We start from the raw sequence: 20,059 nt of genomic DNA, 5'->3' as shown, positions 1-20,059 counted from the left end.
TGAAAAGTCTTAATGTAATCTAACTTACCTGGTTTTTTTTTCCTGTATTGTAGCTAAGTTTTTGTTTAATTTAGAAACTTTTCACCAAACTTAAGGTCACAAAGATATTTTTCTGCATGCTCTTCTAAAACCTTTATTGTTTTACTTTTCACATTTAGGTGTGATGATCCGTTTAGAATTTAATTTTGTATATGGTATAAAGTTGGAGTCATTTTCTTATGAGTATCTGACTCAGTATCATTTATTGAAAAGGCAATCCTTTCCCCAAAGTACTGCAGTGTTACTTTGTTATATAGTGGGTGAAAAATGTACTTGTGGGTCTGTTTCTGGGCTCCTGTTGGGGTGGGGGTGGTGTTGTCAGTCTCTTGTCTCTCCACGCTCTGAGTCACTGTAGCATTAGGAGTCCTCTTGCTCTGTGATGGTTCTTCAAATTGCCTTGACTCTTCCTGGCTCTTTGTATTTCCAAGTAAACTTTAGAATTAACTTGTCAATTTCCATAAAAATTACTACTGGGATATTGATTGGCATTGCATTGAATTTCTAGTTCAATTTGAATAGAATTAATGTTTTATAGGTTGAGAGCATCCCAAATATGAAAATCCAAAATGCTCTAAAATCTGAAACTGCTTGAAGCTGACATGATGCTCCAAGAAAATGCTCATTGGAGCATTTTGGATTTCTGATTTTTGGACTTGTGATGCGATGCTCAACTGGGAAATAAACATAATGCAAATATTCCAAAATCTAAGAAAATTGAAATCCCAAACACTTCTAATCTCAAGCATTTCGGATAAGGGATACTCAACCTGTATTACAATTATGGGATCTTCCAGTTTATGATTGTGGAATATTTTCCCCTTTTTAAAGGCCTGCTTCAATTTCTGTCAGTAATGTTTTTATACTTTGGAATACAGAAGTCTTGAGCACCTTTTATTAGATTTATTCCTATTACAAGTGCTGTAATTTTTAATTTTCTCTACTGATTTGTTGCTTATATATAGAATTGCAATCTATATTATTATTATTTTAAAATGATGACTTTGTACCAGGCGCGGTGGCTCACGCCTGTAATCCCAGCACTTTGGGAGGCCGAGGCGGGTGGATCATGAGGTCAGGAGATTGAGACTTTCCTGGCTAACATGGTGAAACCCTGTCTCTACTAAAAAAAAATACAAAAATTAGCCGGCGTGGTGGTGGGCTCCTGTAGTGCCAGCTACTTGGGAGGCTGAGGCAGGAGAATGGCGTGAACCCGGGAGGCAGAGCTTGCAGTGAGCTGAGATCGCGCCACTGCACTCCAGCCTGGGCGACAGCGTGAGACTCCATCTCAAAAAAAAAAAAAAAAAAATGATGACTTTGTATCCAGTCGTCTCACTAAGTTAACTTAATTAGTTCTTTGTTTACTCATAATTAGTAGTTTGTCTAGATATCTTTTGTATTACCTGTCTACAAAAATCACATTATTGGTGAATAATGATAGTGTTATTTTGTCCTTTCCAATACTTACACTTTTATTCTTTTTTTTTTTTTTGCTTTTTTGCACAAGCTAGAACCTCCAGTACAGTGTGAAATAGAACAATGTTGAAGAGTGGGCATTCTTGCCTGTTTTTCCATCTGAGGAAAAGCCTGTGGTAATTAAGTATGATGTGTTCTGCAGTTTTGTTTGCTTGTTTGTTGTAGAAACTCTGTCAGATTAAGAAGGTTCCCTTCTCCTTGTTTGTTAAAAGTTGTTATCATGAGTTGGGATTGAATTTTGTCAAATGCTTTTTCTGCTGCTAGCAAGATGATCATATGGTTTTCCTCCTTCATTAATTTGGTGAATTATTTTGATTAATTTTCTAATGTAAAGCAGCCCTTCATTTGTAGAATAAATCTCACTTGGCCATGATATCTTAACCTTTTAAATATACACCCAGATTTAATTTGCCAATAAGTTGTTTAGGATTTTTACGTCTGTTTTCATTAGAAAAGTTGATCTGTAATTCTTTAAGAAAGGAGCTCATTGCCAGCCTTTGATGAGTATGACTAGCTCACAACCTCAACTGTTAAACCAGCGTTCAGATCTAGGTCATGCTATTGGCAGGGCAGTCCCTGGCCAATGGCCAAGTAAGGCAGTGGGACAAGGGCCTAGTTTCTGTTAGCATGGACTTTCCTTAAAAACAGCATTGGGCTTGTGGAGACTGTCAGTTTTACATTGTGGCTTGACAGCTCCTCCTGCCCAATCTTGCTACCTGTCTTTTCCTGTCACAGATTTTTATTCTCTAGTAATCCTTTTGCATGCCTGAGCCTGTCTCAGTGTCTGCTTTGTGAAGAACCTAGCCTGTGACACACTTCCTCTTTTTTTTTTTTTTTAATTCTCCTTGGCTTGTAGTTTAAGTCTGCATTTATTTACAAAGTGTAAGATATTACTACCATTGTGTGTATCTATTTTTTTGAGACAAGGTTGTGCTCAGTCACCCAGGCTGGAGTGCAGGGGCATGATCTTGGCTCACTGCAAGCTGTGTCCCCCAGGCTCAGGTGATCCTCCCACCTCAGCCTCCCTTGTATCTGGGACCACAGGCACACACCATCATGCTCGGCTACTTTTTTGTATTTTTAGTATAGTCGAGGTCTCGCCATGTGGCCTGGGCTGGTCTCAAACTCCTGAGCTCAGCAGTCTGCCTGCCTCCCTCCCAAAGTGTTGGGATTACAGGCGTGAGCTCCCATGCCTGGCCCATTGTTTTTTGTTTGTTTGTTGTTTTAATCAGTCATACATCTTTATTCTTTCATCAGTCATACATTTTAATTCTTTCTTTTACTATATACATTCATTCCTGAGATTCTGTATTTTCCCGGGTAATCATTTCCTTCTGGCCTGTAGAACTTCCTGTATGTTCATTATACTGTAGGTTTGCTGGCAACTTCATTTTTGAAGGTTATATTTTGTGGTTATTTATCTTCTTTCAGCAGTGCAAAGATATTGTTATAGGCTTTTGAGAAGATGCCAGACCATTGTTGCTCTGTTGACAGTAATGTGTGTGGCTGCTTAAAAAGTGTTCTTTTTCTTTGAATTGCAGCCATCTTACTATAGCATATTTAGAGATGATGTTCTTTGAAAATTTCCTGTGATGTTCTTTGAAATTTTCAAGATGTCCACAGGGCTTCTTGAATCTGTAGAATGGTGTCTTTTATCTGTTTGAGAAAAATTACAGCCATCTTCTCTTACTATACTGCTTCTTCCTCATTTTTGTTCTTCTCTCCTTCTGGGACTCTAGTTACACTTATACTTTTTCCCTGAGTCCTACGTGTTTAATGTTCTTTTTTATATTTTGCATTCTTTCTTATATATACTTCAATGTGGATATTTTCTATTTTCCTTTATTCAAATTCTTTAATCTTGTCTTCTGAAATTTCTAATCTGCTGTGAAATCCTGATGAGTTCCTTATTTTAGATATTGCCTTTTCAGTTTAGAATTTTCATTTCTCTATTATAGTTACTATTCTAATACTCTGGAAAAATTTCTCATTATTCCACACATTTTCCTAATCTTTGCTTCTGCTGCCTTGAATACACACATTAATTATTGTAAATGAAAGTCTTTGTTAGCTAACACCAATATCTGGATCACCTTTGGGTCTGTTGCTCTTGTCTGTGTTTTCTTTCTCTCTCTCTTTTTTTTTTTTTTTTTTTTGAGACAGAGTCTTGCTCTGTTGCCCACGCTGGAGTGCAGTGGTGATCACAACTCACTGCAGCCTTGACTTCTTGGGCTCAAGCAATCCTCCCACCACAGGCTCCTAAGTAGCTGGGACTACAGGTGCACAGCACTATGCCCAGCTAATTTTTTCTTTCTTTTTTTCTTTTTTTTTTAATAGAGATGGGGTTTCAATATGTTGTCCAGGCTGGTCTTGAACTCCTGGGCTCAAGTGACCTGCCTGCCTCAGCCTCCCTAAGTGCTGGATTACAGGCGTGAGCCACCATGCCTGGCCTTTTTGATTGAATATTGTATGTTGTGTACAAAAACATTATGGCGGGTCCAGACAATGTCATCTTCCTTAAGAGAAACCCCTTTCCCCTCCAAGTAGAGTAGTGGCTGGCTGGTCACTGCAGTCCAGTCATGCCTGGCCCAGCCGGCCTTTGCTCTCCTCTGGCTCTCCTGGGCTTTCTGCCAGTGCCTAGTATGTGCATGCTTCTCTTTCCTCTGGTGGTTTCCCAGCCAGGGTGTTGGTCTCCTCATGGCTTCTTAACAACCCCATTCTGCTTTTCAGAGGTTTCCCACATGAGCTCTTGGTCTCCTGCTGCACACAGCCAGAGGATTCAGCACATGTCCTGCAGGAGGTGGCTGTGCTCTTGAGACTCCTAGCCTCTGCCAGAAGCTCTGCAGGTTTCTTCATGTCTTGGTGGGACTGCTCCAGGTGGTTACTTAGCCCCCTATGGGGGCTGGAATCACTGAACATGGACAGCGTAAAGACAGCTGCAGCTTAGCTCACTTTCTGGAGGGTTTTCCCTCTCTGGAATCTTAACTCCTCCAGTTGTCTTTGCTGAGCAGCAACTTGCTGCTTCGAAAAGATTATTTCTGCATTTTATTCAGTTTTTAAACTCATCTTAGGCAGGAGTGCTGGTCTGCCACCAGTACCCTCTCCTACTCGGAAGCAGAGTCTTCTACCATTGTGCTTTTAAAATTCATTCATGTTATTGCGTGTAGTTGTAGTTCATTTATTTCTGTTGAGGAATGAATATTCCAGAATTTACTTAAGCATTATACTGTTGGTGGAATACATGGGCTGTATCCAGTTTTAGCTACTAGAAACAGTGCTCCCAGGAAGATTCTGGTGTGTGCCACCTGGTACCTAAGCATATGTTTCTGAAGGTTGGGTACGTAGGAGTGGAAGTACTAGGTCTGGGGTTATGGGCACCTTCACATGGATGAGATGGCACCACAGTTCTCCAGTTCACCCCCTTGCCCCATCAGTGTGGGTGGGCCTTGCCTGCTCCCCATCATTATCAGCACTTGGTATTGTCAGGCTTATGAATTTTAGCTACTCTTGTGAGAATATGGTGGTATTTCATTGTGGTTTTAATGTGCATTTTACTGATAACTAAATAGATTGAGATCTTTCCTGTCATTTTAACTTTCTGTTTTGTTAAGTACCCCTTGAATCTTTTACACATTTTTTCTTTAGTGAAGGGCTGGGTGCGGTGGCTTACACCTATACTCCCAGTACTTTGGGAGGCTGAGATGGGTGAATCACTTGAGGCTAGGAGTTTGAGACCAGCCTGGCCAACATGGCGAAAGCCTGTCTCTACTAAAAATACAAAAATCAGCCAGGTGTGGTGGCATGCGCCTATAGTCCCAGCTACTCGGGAGGCTGAGGCATGAGAATCGCTTGAACCCAGGAGGTGGAGGTTACAGTGAGCCAAGATTGCACCGCTGCACTCCAGCCTAAGTGACAGAGCAAGACCCTGTCTCAAAAAATATATATAAATAAAGTGAAAACAAGTTTATTAAGAAAGCAAAGGAATAAAAGAATGGCTACTCCATAGGCAGACCAGCAGTTTGGGCTGCTGGACTAAGGATACTTAGTTATTTCTTGACTATATGCTAAACAAGGGGTCGATTATTAATAAATTTTCTGGGAAAGGGGTGGGCAGTTTCTGGAACTGAGGGTTCCTCCCATTTTAGACCATCTAGGATAACTTCGTGACGTTGCCATGGCTTCTGTAAACTGTCATGGCACTGGTGGGAGTGTCTTTTAGCATGCCAATCATTATAAATGGTGTATAATGAGCAGTGAGTTCAACCAGAGGTCACTTACATTGCCATCTTCATTTGCGGGGACTTGGCCAGCTTCCTCACCGCACATGCTGTTTTATCAGTAAGGTCTTTATGACCTGTATCTTGTGCCAACCTCCTATCTCATCCTGTGACTTAGAATGCCTAACTTACTGGGGGTGCAGCCCAGCAGATCTCAGCCTTATTTTACCTCGCCCCTATTCAAGATGGAGTTGCTCTGGTTTAAACGCCTCTGACATATTTCCCTTCTCTGTTTTATAAGAGAAGCCTTAATTCTAAAGGTTGTAGAGGGACAAAGATTCATCTTCTATAACTTCTTCAGGCTGAACGGGAGTGATGACATTCCTGCCTATTAGGGTCTTTTATATCTGAGAAAGAAAGGAGCTAAGTCAGAAAGCATCAGTATGGTGAGGGCCATTCATAACTCCAAGAAAATTTGATATCTGGAAGATTAATAAGTGTTCAGTTTAAGAAAACATTGAGTAAGCTTATCCTGCATTCCTATACAGAGTACAACAGCAGTATATTCCACAACAGTAAAACAAAACAAGTAAAATTATCCCAAGTAAGTTAAATAAGGATTTTCATGAACTGGGTAACTGTTGGAACTAAGATGATACGGGATTGCTAGCTGATTCCAATGTGCCCAGAATTAGAATATTGATCTAGATTTTTTTTTTTTTTTTTTGAGACGGAGTCTTGCTCTGTCGCCCAGGCTGGAATGCAGTGGCGCGATCTCGGCTTACTGCAAGTGCTGCCTCCAAGGTTCACGCCATTCTCCTGCCTCAGCCTCCCGAGTAGCTGGGACTACAGGCGCCCGCCACCACGCCCGGCTAATGTTTTGTATTTTTAGTAGAGATGGGGTTTCACCGTGTTAGCCAGGATGGTCTCGATCTCCTGACCTTGTGATCCGCCCGTCTCGGCCTCCCAAAGTGCTGGGATTACAGGCGTGAGCCACCGCACCCGGCCTGATCCAGATTTTTACATTACCCATCTCTCTTGTTTCTCTCTACTTTACTCAATTGTTAAAAGCTGTAAATAGCTCAAAAGAAAAGTTTTCTTGGCTCTGAAAAACAAAACAAAGGATCAGCAACAATTTAAGCAAAAAGTCAAAACAAGTTACTTCTGTCTTCTATTAGTTCTATTAGTCCTATTAGTTCAGCTCATGCAGTTAACTCCTGTTCGATATTCATGAACATTTTGGCTCTCCATGAGAGTCCTGAAAGTTTTTCCTCCAGTCTAATGTCACAATCTCCAAAGTTATCAGAAACCTGCATTCAAAAACAGCTGTTAGAGTTCTCTAGTTGATTATAAAACCACCTTCTAAAGAGGACCAAAACAAGACAATTTTGTATGGATGACAGAACGCCTTAGGGCAGGCTCTACAAAAGCCACAATTGACTAGGAATTTTGATTACATCTGTGACATGGAACAATTTAACATACCAATTATACTTATTAATAACATGTACTGTCATATCAGAGTTATAGAAGTTTCACACGATTTTGGAACACAAACCAGTAACATATTTATACAAATACAGCCCAAAGAAAGCCAGGCATCATTTTATATCTGACAACGCTTCTTGTGTGATTTTTTATACCAAATAAGCTGAATATGTCATTTTTTGGACTTGAGAGGACCTAATATCTAGAAGATTAATTAGGTCAGGAAAAGGCAGAATTTAGAGTATGATGTTGGAAAGTTTGTCAAATATTAAAGGTTTAAATGCTTGATATTACAAAATAGAATCCCAGGTCACCATAAGTCATTCATTTACCCAAAATGATAACTCAAAAAATTTTAAAAGGCAAAATCCTTTACTCATTAATAGAAGGAAGACTTAGCTTCCCAAGTAATCTGTCTCCTTTCTTTCCCTTCTTTTTCCTATAGTTTATTCAGAAGGCAAACAAAAATCTTTGTTTTCTTTTCTTTTTTTTTTTTTCCTGAGACGGAGTCTTGGGCGCGATCTCGGCTCACTGCAACCTCCGCCTCCCGGGTTCAAGCAATTCTTCTGCCCCAGGCTCCTGAGTAGCTGGGACTACAGGTGTGCACCACCACGCCTGGCTAATTTTTGTATTTTTAGTAGAGACCGAGTTTCACCATGTTGGCCAGGCTTATCTCAAACTCCTGACTTCAAGTGATCTGCCTGCCCTGGCCTCCCAAATTGCTGGGATTACAGGCATGAGCCATTACACCCAGCCATCTTTCATTATTTTTTTAATATAAAAATCCTGCTCAAGGGAGAAAGCAAAATTTCACCATTGCATTAGCGCATTATTGATGTCAAACCCAATTCTTAATAAAACCTGGTAGACAAATCTTTTCAACCATAAGGTAAGATTCTCATAAACCTTTTATAACCCTTTACAATTTTTGTTAAAGAGCAGATTCATGCTTCAAAAAAACTGTTGTGCTTTTATTCCAGTATTCAATTTATGGAAAAACTGAATAATACCCCTTTAACTTGAGGCCAGTGTGTTCACATACAATTTCTTTTACAAGATTAATTTTTCACAAACCTTCCACAACTTGCTCAAACCTTCAGCATTATTCTATCTAACTTAAAATAATCCTTTAACCCTTTAATCTAGGCAAAAAAAAAAAAAAATCCACATTCCCATGACTTCTTACAATCTTTTTACCAAAAACACATTTCACACCTTGCAGGTAGAACTGCTTTTCCCATAGTCTCAAGTACATGTTACATTGTTAACCAAAGAAGCAGTTTATGACCTTAAAGCATTTAGCAAACCTAATATCTGACCTGCCTAATTTAGACCAAATGCCTAAATTTTTGAAGATATTTTTATTTTACCAGTCTTTAAAACTGTCTTTATTTCCCAAAGGTTACTTAAGTCACATGAACTAAAAGGCATTACAGTTTTAATTTTTCTGACAAGATATTTGGTTTAAGCTCTTAGTATTTTTAAACCGATTAATCAAAGCTCTTTCATATATAAACATCACACACATAACATGTAAATAGACAGAAGATCCAAGAGATATAAGATTTTCCATTTTCCAGTTTCTAAGTTTCTTAACTGGATTACTGGCTTCAGGGTGGAGCTCTTTGCTAAACAGGGCTAGGGAAACATGCAGTTTCTGGGGCCTAATAAGCAGCTGGAAAGCAAAGCAGATTCCAAAAATCAAAGGTCTCATTTCTATACCAGATACTGGATCCCCAAAAAAGGGGATCAGCCCATCCCCCATGGGAGTGTTATCTCTCAGTGGGGCTTGGGGACATTTCCATACCTCCTAGGTGGCCAAGAGCGTGCTTCTCTGATCTGAACATGCAAAGAGCTGTGTATTCCCCTACAACTGCCATTAGCTACCCACAAAGTATATTTCCTACCTAGTTGTTATACCAGAGCTCTCTCATCATGTGAAGTCAAAACCGTCAGATAACACAGTGCTGCAAAACAGAGCAGAGCCTTAGATTTTGAGATTTTAAATTTTAAATTCTTGGGGTTTTATGAGGAAAACAGAGGTTCTTCCCAAAATGGGGTCTGTGGTGCCTCCTCGGTTTCCCCCAAGGAGTCCCAGGCTGTTAGACCTTGAATATCTGCTTTTGAGCTGACCTTTAACCATAGTGCTCTTTTATTTTTTTAATTAATTTAAAAAAAAAAATTTTTTTTTTTTTTTGAGATGGAGTTTTGCTCTTGTTGCCCAGGCTGGAGTGTAATGGCGTGATCTCAGCTTACCGCAAGCTCTGTCTCCCAAGTTCAAGCGATTCTCCTGCCTCAGCCTCCCGATTACAGGCATGCGCCACCATGCCCAGCTAATTTTGTATTTTTAGTAGAGACGGGGTTTCTCCATGTTGACCAGGCTGGTCTCAAACTCCTGACCTCAGGTGATCCACCCGCCTCGGCCTCCCAAAGTGCTGGGATTATAGGTGTGAGCTGTTGCGCCCAGCTTCTTATTTATTATTATTATTATTTTTTGAGATGGAATCTCGCTCTGTCGCCTATGCTGGAGTGCAGTGGCATGATCTTGGCTCACTGCAACCTCCGCCTCCCAGGTTCAAGCAGTTCTCCTGCCTCAGCCTCCTGAGTAGCTAGGATTACAGGTGTGCGCCTGGCTAATTTTTTTTTTTTTTTTTTTTTTTTTGTATTTTTAGTAGAGACGGGGTTTCACCATGTTGGCCAGGCTGGTCTTGAACCCCTGACCTTGTGATCCACCCGCCTCAGCCTCCCAAAGTGCTGGGATTACAGGTGTGAGCCACTGCACCCGGCCCATAGTGCTTTTTTTAAAAAGTCCTTTTAAATCTCTTATTACCCAACTTCAGCCAGGCCTTATGGCTAATATTTCTGACTTTGGAACTTTACCAAAGGTAACCTCCCAGGTGAAAAGAATAAACCTTAGCCAATAAGCTACAGTATTAGGCACTTGGACTATTCCCAGAAGAAGTCCAGAGCATCCAGTTCTGAGCTTGCAAAGGCTTTTAACTGCTCGAGATAACCTTTAGAGCTAACTACGACATGAACCCTCAAATTCGTGTTCACTCGATGGTGGAAACCAAGAGAAAGTACCTCCATGTGGTTACAAGTCAACTTCCAAGGACATTTTTCAACATGTGGTCTCTAGGCAAGATGAAGGAGCAGTTGCCCTGAGTAATAGAAAAGATGGAAAAGAGAAAGGGAGAAAAGCATTGCCTGTGGCAGTGTGGGGAAGGTGAGGAGCTCAGGGAGGCCAGAGAAAGACCCAGCCATTGCAGCGACACTGAATCAAAAGTTCAGGCGGCCGCTTGTCAGTAATGAAGGGATCTTTTCCAGCAGTCCCATCAGCTCTGGAGTTTCCCCTTTTGGGGAGAAAAAATGCTCCCATGTTCCATGATCCTGTACATGCCTAACCTTGTCCCCCAAAGCCGTCAGCAAAGAGTGCAAGGCAGATTAATCCAGAGAGAATAGTGGTTAGCATTTTGTAGTGCCAGATCCATTCTTGGCCAAGAGGGACTTTACTGAAGGGGGGCCTCTCTAACCCCTTATATCTTAGAAAGGACTCTAACCTTCCCAAGTTGGGCCTCGAACCCAGGTTTGTTCAAGTGCCCTTGCCTTTTATTAAGAGGGGCCTTTAACCCACTCTGTCTTAGGAGAAACTCTGACTCCCCTAAGTTGGGACTCTAACCCAATTCCATCCTTTACCCTGGTAAATGCACCCACTTACCCACAGTCGGCCAGTTGGTGCTGTGGTCTTATCTCCTTTGGGTCGGGGTTCTCCTCAGTATTATCCCTTTGGAATTCACCAGGAAGATGTTCCCAGAAAGGGATCCTATTCCAGACCCCAAGAGAGGCTTGTTGGACCTTGTGCAAGAAAGAATTCAGGGCAAGTCAGTAAAGTGAAAGCAAGTTTATTAAGAAAGCAAAGGAGTAAAAGAATGGCCACTCCCCAGGCAGAGCAGCTGCACCTTTTCTAATGTAGGGTCATTTATAGGAATTTTTTGTATTATATTCTGGATACCAGCCCTTTGTCAGTAATACTTTGCCAGAGTTCTCTCCCTCTTTGTGGCTGGCTTTCCACTAATGGTAGCTTAGTGAACAGAAGTTCTATCAATCACCTTCTTTTCTTTTATGATTTTTGCTTTTTTTTTTTTTTTTTTTTGAGACAGAGGAGACAGAGTCTCACTCTTTTGCACAGGCTGGAGTGCTGTCGCGTGATCTTGGCTCACTGAAGCCACTGCCTTCCGGACCAAGCGATTATTACCCATCAGCCTCCCAAGTAGCTGGGAGTACAGGCGTGCACCACCAGGCCTGGCTAAATTTTTGTATTTTCAGTGGAGTCAGGGTTTCACTGTGTTGACCAGGCTGGTCTCGAACTCCTGACCTCAGGTGACCCACCTGCCTTGGCCTCCCAAAGTGCTGGGATTACAGGTGTGAGCCACCATGCCTGGCCTGATTTTTGCTTTTTGTGTTCTCTTTGAGTACTGTTTCCCTTGGCTGAGATCAAAACATTATTCCATTAATTTGGGAAAATGCTGTTGTTTTGCTGTTCACATTTAGGTCTGTCATTCACCTGGAATGTGTTTTTGTGAATGGTGTGGGACTGGGTTCCCGGGCTCGTTTCTAAAGAAAGATAACCAACTGTCCCGTTCTTGTTTAAGGAGGAGACAGCCCTTGCCCCACTCCTCTGTGGTGGCATGTGGATCATCAGTTGAGTTGTCCACACATGGGTGGATCTGTTTTGCTGTTCTCTGTTTTATTTCATTGATTTATTTTCTATCTTTGTGCCTATACCACACTCTCTTAATTGCCATAGTTTTATAATAAGTCTTGACATCTGTAGAGAAAGCCTGCCATCTCGTTTTCTTCTTCGAAAGTATCTTACATGCTCACTTTGTCAGCACATACACTAAAACTGGAATGATGTAGAGAAGATGAGCATGGTACCTGTGCAAGGATGACACGCATTTGTGAAGTGTTCCATATTAAAAAAACAAGAGTGTCTTAGCAGTTCTTACCCTGTGCATTTCAGGATCCACTTTAGAATGAGCTTATCAGGTGTCACAGTATACCTACTGAGATTATTAGCATTACTTTGAATGAGTCTAAAGAGAATTAACAGCTTTGCATTATTATTATTATTATTATTTATTATCATTATTATTATTTTGAGATGGAGTTTCGCTCTTGTTGCCCAGGCTGGAGTGCAATGGCACGATCTCAGCTCACTGCAACCTCCACCTCCTGGGTTCAAGTGATTCTTCTGCCTTAGTCTCCTGAGTAGCTGGAATTACAGGCGCCTGCTACCACACCCGGCTAATTTTTTTTATTTTTAGTAGAGATGGGGTTTCACCATGTTGGCCAGGCTGGTCTCGAACTCCAGACCTCAGGTGATCCACCTGCCTTGACCTCCCAAAGTCTAGGATTACAAGCGTGAGCCACCGCGCCCGGCCACCTTTGCATTATTGAGTCTTCCAGCCCTTGGACATCTGTCCCTCCATTCAAATATTTTTTACTTTATCTCAGTAATGTATGATTTTCTGTGGGGAGATTTTGCATATTTCTTGTGACAGTCTCAAGTACTTAGTGTGTGTGTATTTTAATCTTGTGGTGGATACTTTCATCAAAAATCTTCATTTACTTTTTTTTTTTTTTTTTTTTTGAGACAGAGTTTTGCTTTGTTGTCCAGGCTGGAGTGCAGTGGCACGATCTTGGCTCACTGCAACCTCCGCCTCCTGGATTCAAGCAATTCTTATGCCTCAGCCTCCTGAGTAGCTGGGATTACAAGTGCCTGCCTCCACACCCACCTGATTTTTTCTATTTTAGTAGAGACAGGGTTTTACCATCTCACCCAGGCTGGTCTTGAACTCCTGAGCTTAGGCAATCTGCCCGTCTCAGCCTCCCAAAGTGCTAGGATTACAGGTGTGAGCCACTGCTCCCGGCCTGTTTACTCTGTATTGCTAGTATGTAGAAATCAAATGGTGTTTGTATGTTGATATATTTGGCAGCCTTGATAAATTCAGTTACAAAAGATTCATAAGCTACACCATCGTGTCATCTGCAAATAATGGTAGTTATATTTCCAGTCGTTCAGCTTTTTTCTCCCCTTTTGCACTGGCTAAGCCTTTCTGTAAAATGCTGAAAACAGATGTCCTTTACTTACTTCTCTCAGAGGGGAAGCTTTCAATATCCAACCATTAATTATGATATTTCCTGTTGGGTTTCTAAAGATGCCCATTATCACATTAAGGAAGTATGTTTCCTTTTATTCTGAGTTTAAGAAGGATTTCAGAAATCATTTAAAGTCATGTTTAAATCATGAATGATTTAAACTGTTTTTCATTTCTTCCATCTATTGATATGATTGTTTTATTTTTCACCTTTATTTTGTTAATGTGGCAAATTATGTTGAACCTCTTTGTGTTCTTGGGATAAAACTGACTTGGTCATGATGCATTATACTTTTTATGTACAGCTGGATTCAATTTGAAATTCTTTATGCATTACAATTATTAACACCTTAAACTGACCTTTTAAAATAGGCTAAAACAGTGATTTGAGTTCAATTTTTTTTTTTTTTTTTGAGGGGGAGTCTCACTCTCGCCCAGGCTAGAGGGCAGTGGCACGGTCTCGTCTCACTTCGACCTCTGCCTCCTGGGTTCAAGCAGTTCTCCTGCCTCGGCCTCCCGAGTAGTTGGATTACAGTGTGTGCCACCACTCCCAGATAATTTTTTGTATTTTTAGTAGAGACAGGGTTTCACCGTGTTGACCAGTTTGGTCTCAAACTCTTGACCTCAGATGATCCACCCACCTTGGCCTCCCAAAGTGCTGGAATTACAGGCATGAGTCACCGTGCCCAGTCTAGTATTTTTTTTTTTTCTCATTCATTTCTCAGGTTCCACAGTTCACTTATTTCATAGTGTTACACCTGAGCTTCATATTATTACACAGGAAATTGAGCACTCAGTTGCATGGCGTGGCTGCTCAACCTGCTTGCAGTTGTGCCACAGGGACTTAAAGGGCTCAGTGATGACTTTGTGTTGCTTCTTTGATAGGCTGCTTTGTGAGGGGGTGTTAAGGCTCCTTCAAGTATGGGGGGTTAGACTCAGATTTCTCAGTCTTCCTGTCCCATGGTCACCTCTGCCTCTGTCGTCCTCTCCAGACACCCCCAGTCCTCTAGGCTTTTCCTTTCTCTGTTGTCCTGTCTTCCTCAGTGAAGCTCTCCCCTTTTGAGTGCTTATGAGCATAGCAGGTGCGCCAGGAGGGGTGTGTGGTGGGAAGGACCTCAGGGGGTAAGAGCTGGTTCCTGGGCCCTTTGCCTGGCGTGAGGTCCCGATGGCTTTCCAAGTAAAGAATGGATGGCATTGATACCCGGATCACCTTTGGATCTGTTGCTTTTGTTTATATTGTCTGTTGATTTTTGGTCAGGGGAACTTCTCTTTGGGGATGCCTGGTATTTTAACATCTTAAATTTAACATATTAAATTAGGAATTTAACATGTTAAAGATATCACCCATTTCATGAATTGTTGTAAAGATTAAATAAATTATATGCTACTCTTACAAATGATGTAATTGAAGGATATTTAATGTAATGAAAATCCATTTGCAATGCAATATTAATTTAAAAAGTAGGGTGAAGTATCTCATTTCTTGAAAATTATACAGACATGTATACGTGTTTATATGTGTATAGCTGTATATATATGCACACATATGTACATATACATGTGTATACCAAATACTGAGTTTTTTTCTGCTGGCTTTTTTTTTTTTTTTTTTTTTTTTTAGATAATGTCCCTATTGCCCAGGCTGGTTCTCACTGCAACCTCCACCTCCCAGGTTCAAGCAATTCTCATGCTTCAGCCTCCCGAGCAGCTGGGATTACAGGCACACACCACCACACTGAGCTAATTTTTTGTATTTTTAGCAGAGATGGGGTTTTGCCATGTTGGCCAGGCTGGTCTCAAACTCCTGGCCTCAAGTGATCTGCCTGCCTCATCCTCCCAAAGTACTGGGATTACAGGTGTGAGTCACTGCAACCGGCCTCTGCTGGCTCTTCTGTAGTCCAAATTTTCTATAATAAAATCCTGTTTTATTTTTGTATTAAGAAAAATAAATCTGTAAGTTATTTTTAAGAGAAAACAATGATGTTCATTACATCATTGTGCAGAATAGTTATTAGTTGGAAACTACCTAAATTTCCACTAATGGGGTAATGGTATATTTCAGGGTATTTTGGTTTCTACATTAAAATGTTAATTATTTGTTTCTTAAATTTTACATTGCTTAGTATGTTTATTTTGTTTTAGGTAAACTTTGGAGTCGGAGTTTAAAACTAGCTTATACTCTACTTAATAAACTGACAAGTAAGAATGAACCTCTACTTAAACCTGGAGACAGAGTAAGTAACTAGAATGTCACTTTTTTGGAATGAGCAAAAGCAGAGACTTAAATAATCTGGTTCATTGAAATTAGTGTTCTATCATTTAGTTAGAATTACAGCATTAATACAAGGGATTTAAAATGAGCAGTGAGGGCTGGGCGCGGTGGCTCACGCCTGTAAAACACTTTGGGAGGCTGAGGAGATCGCCTGAGCTCAGGAGTTTGAGACCAGCCTGGGCAACATGGCGAAACCCTCTCTCTACTAACAACACAAAAAATTAGCTGGGCGTGGTGGTGCGTGCCTGTAATCCCAGCTACCTGGGAGGCTGAGGCATGAGAATCTCTTGAATCCGGGAGGTGGAGGTTGTAGTGAGCCAAGATCTCGCCACTGCACTCCAGCCTGGCGACAGAGTGAGACTCCGTCTCAAAAAAACAAAACAAAAACAGCAGTGAAAAATATTAAATATGGCAAAGTTTGTGATGTAGAGTAAAGCAACATTCTTTTTCTGCACTCGTTGTTTCATTGTTTGTCCACTGTTTCTTCATCTTCTTTTCTGTTTGACTTCATATATGTTGATATTAAAAATGTTAGATTCCAGAGCTTAGATTTTATGAATCAAAATCTAAAGGTCTGAAACCCTGCTGTGAAATTCTGTATTTTTATCTCCTTCCTTATTCTATGTGTCCAGGTAACCTCCTTGTACCTATCTGCCAAAATAGGATGCTGGAGACTTATTCTCTTGTGCTACGCTGCCCTATATGGTTGGCAGTAGCCATTTGGGGCTATTTAAATTAACCAAAATTAAATAAAAAATTTAGTTTCTCGGTTGCACAAGCCACATTTCGTGGGCTCAGTAGGGGTGTGGCTGGTAGCTACTGTATTTATAGATCAGAGGTAGAACATTCCTGTCATCATAGAAAGTTCTGTTGGACAGTGCTACTGTAGGCAAGCTGGACCAGACCGGAGGACCCTGGTATACTAGAAAGTCCAGGGTGGAAAATAGGAGAACATGGTGAAAATCAACATACCAGTGAAATCCCCTAGTGAGAAGGTCACCTGTGTCAGATCACCCAACAAGGAAACTGCAGGTTAACCAGCTGGCAGACGGTTCCAAGTAATTCTTTCAGTGCCTAACTCTTTAATATGAACTATTAGCCAAGGACTTTTAAGAAGGAAATGTCAATATGAGAGAAAATACCAAAAGACAAAGAAAAGGGAAGGGAAGAGAGGGAGTGAGAGAGAGACAAGAAAAGTAAAGAAGGGAGGAAAGAGGGAACAACAAGGAAAGCTAGATACAGAAAACAATGTTTCTAAAAAGTGAGTATTAATATTCTTGGAAACCAGAGATGAAGATGTTTCATAAGTCAAGAAAAGGATGCCAGTAGGAGAGACTAAGAGATGGAGAGCGGAGTAAAATAGGACAAAAAGACTCGATCAAGAAGACCCACCACCTGACTGATAACTGGAGTCCAGAAAGAGAAGGGAGAACAGAAAGTAGAACATTTTAAATGAAAATAGTAATTCAGGACAATATCCCGGACCTGGAGAGTGTAAATATTCAAGGATGCACACCAAAATGCATGCCCATAATATTGCATAATACGAGGGGTACAGAAAAGAATCCCAGAGCTTTCAGGGGAAAAGTAGGATGTACACAAAGGATTGGCAATGACAGCGGCTTTTGGGATTTCTCATTGGTAAAACTGGAAGAGAGTGGAATGATGCCTCAAAAATTCAGAGGGAATATAACTTTTAACTTAAAATTCTATTCCCAGAGATTCAACAGATTTGAGAATAGTATAGCCATTTTCAGACATGCAGGACTCAGAAACGTTTGGCTCACAAGCACTTTCTTGTCGAGTTCTTAAAAGATGTCCCTCAGCCACATGAGTGAATAGGGTGCAAGCAGGAGGACCACAGTGGAGGCCCCAGGACGATCACTGGCAGCAGTCCAGGGGGCAGCACAGCCACCATCAGGAGAACCAAGACTCCAGGGCGGGGTGGAATCCTCAGCACCCACCATCAGGAGAACCGAGACCCTCAGCAGTGGGGTCCTCAGCAGCAGGGGTTACTCACAGCTCTCCTGAGTGGGTGGTTATTTGGAAAATGATACTGGTGGGTATTTGACCCATCTGAGGGAATATTTTAAAACAAATTAGCTAGAGAATACACAGAAAGCAACGCAAGTAGAAATGGAGGTAGCTGTTATCAGAAAAGAAAGGAAATGTGTACTTGGCTATAAAAATGTAAACAGTTGAAGAATAATACTTTATGATATGTTGTGCTCATAGATGAGATTTTATGTAACGCTTTAGAATGAATTTAAGAATCACTAATTTTCTTGAAAAACATTCTTACAAAGATAAAGACTTTCAGATTCTTGACTTGCAAGAGAATCTCTTTGGTTAGGTGAATCATAATAAAATTGACAAGGTCACAGGGATTGAGTTGAAGAAATTGGTGGCAAATTCTGCCTCCTATAATATTACACTTTATAAAAGTGAGCACAGCTCTTCCTAACAAATTCTGTAAAAATATACTTAACATACCAAACATCTAGTCTCAAGGTTATAGGTTACATTCTGGGCAACCACCATTAAAACCAAATTTTGAAGGAGAACCTTGCCCTTTTCAACAAACAAACTTGTTAGAAAGTAAATTTCCAGACCTCAAGTACAGAATATAGATACAGCTTAAATTTTGTCTTACAAAGTCAGCACTTATTGGTTATTCATTGTTGCGTGTTCTCAAAGGCCCTGAGTCAACAGTCTCTACTCAGTTAAACACTATTTGGACTGGTCCCTTATGGTTTCAAGCACAATTATTACAATATTTGGGGCTTACAAAAATTTTATTTATAACTAGCTTTTAATTTAACTAGATATTGTAAAAATTGGAAATTTGGAATATTCATTTCTTTGTACTGTTGTAGGTGGCGCTCGTGTTTCCGAATAGTGACCCTGTGATGTTCATGGTTGCATTTTATGGGTGTCTCCTGGCAGAGCTGGTTCCTGTCCCCATAGAAGTGCCATTAACGAGAAAGGTAGCAAACCCATGGCTCAGTTCCCGTATGGTTCACTTCTGAACTTGATACCAGCAGGATCTTACTTCCTTTTCACTCATGTGGGCAGGCAGCAAGCAGCTGTTTTGACAGAGGAGAGAAAGCTAGTAGTCAACAGGCTGGCCAGGACTCAAGAGAAATCAGATGCCATTTTGTCTGCCTCTCTTCTTGTTGATGAGAGGGGCACTGAGAACCGTTTTGCTGGTGATGTCCCCACACCACACTCTTATTAGGTGGAGCTGTTCTATCATCTACATGAATTTCCCAACAGAAATGATAGCCATTTTTTCCTTTAATGAATAGAATTATGATTCAGTAAGATTTTGTTCAACTTTTCCTCAAAACCATATGTTTATAGAAAATATTATTTCTTAGGGATAAATATATCATTACAGTGATATAGCTCACTTCTCAGTGGCAGTTTTGAATAAACGAGAGGGAAACTATCTTGCGTTTCTGTTCATTTACATGACAGTAGGCAGTTTCTGTTGCTGATAAATTATTAATGTGGGGTCTTGCTGATCTAGGAATCTGTAACATTTTTGATATAAATATCAATAATCTGATTACTGAAAAAAAAATATCATTTAGGAGTAGACAAGGCATGAATTTGAGAAAATCAGTTTTCTGTCATCCTGTCCCAGAATTCAGGCAGTTGTTAACATGAGCATTATCCAGAAATATTCAAGAATCCCAAAAGTAAAATTTGCAAATAAAACTAGTGTATCTCAAAGGATAATATATGATGAGCAGGTATTTGAATGCAGTGATTCTTAGGAGTAAAACTAGAGATTTGTCAAATGTATATGAAGAAAATGACAGAATACTGCTGAGGGACACAGAAGAGCTGGCTACAAGGAAATGTGTTTCTGTGTGGAAATAATTAATATTGTTAGTGACCAGGCCTCTCCAGATTAATTTGTAAATTTCAACATGATTCAATGGAAATTTCAATGGCATTAACTTTGGAGTTTATTAAAAAATGCTTCTAAATGTCATTTGTAAGAATAAACTGAGAAATTAGCCCATTAAACTTTATATTTCACCACAAATACAAGCCAAAATTATCTTTTAAATTTAAACATAGTTGTCACATTTTCATGAACTATTTCCATGAAAAGATCATATATATCAATAATGGGACTGAATTATTCTGGAAGTTTTATGAGGGATGAAAAAAAGATCTGTTCTCTGTGCATGGCCTGGAGCACCAAGGGTCTGGGGCTGTGGTTGCTGTGAGCACCCACCCCACACGGTCACTCTGCTTTCTGCAGGACGCAGGCAGCCAGCAGGTTGGGTTTCTGCTGGGGAGCTGTGGAGTCTCCTTGGCCCTGACCACAGACGCTTGTCAGAAAGGCCTCCCCAAGGCACAGACGGGAGAGGTGGCAGCTTTCAAAGGTGAGG

General features: G+C 40.6%; 1 protein-coding gene and 1 non-coding gene across 14 annotated transcripts in view; both read left to right on the top strand.

Moving 5' to 3' along the window:
• Nucleotides 1–20,059, top strand: part of DIP2A (disco interacting protein 2 homolog A) — a 114,092-nt gene that overhangs the window by 54,745 nt on the left and 39,288 nt on the right. For all 13 annotated transcript variants that reach the window (XM_063640411.1, XM_063640412.1, XM_055280043.2 and 10 more), the window contains 3 exons: nucleotides 15,521–15,612; nucleotides 18,527–18,637; nucleotides 19,930–20,053. In XM_063640411.1, coding sequence (XP_063496481.1) covers nucleotides 15,521–15,612; nucleotides 18,527–18,637; nucleotides 19,930–20,053 — 327 coding nt within the window. The remainder of the gene's footprint in view (nucleotides 1–15,520; nucleotides 15,613–18,526; nucleotides 18,638–19,929; nucleotides 20,054–20,059) is intronic.
• On the top strand, nucleotides 12,094–12,198 carry LOC129483614 (U6 spliceosomal RNA). The gene has a single exon (XR_008658132.1). It is a non-coding gene; the product is annotated as a U6 spliceosomal RNA (small nuclear RNA).

Source organism: Symphalangus syndactylus, chromosome 5 (assembly GCF_028878055.3).
Source record: "Symphalangus syndactylus isolate Jambi chromosome 5, NHGRI_mSymSyn1-v2.1_pri, whole genome shotgun sequence".
In the NCBI taxonomy this organism is placed as follows: Eukaryota; Metazoa; Chordata; class Mammalia; order Primates; family Hylobatidae; genus Symphalangus; species Symphalangus syndactylus.
Note: the sequence above shows the minus strand (reverse complement) of the source record. Positions and strands in the feature narration are given on the sequence as shown.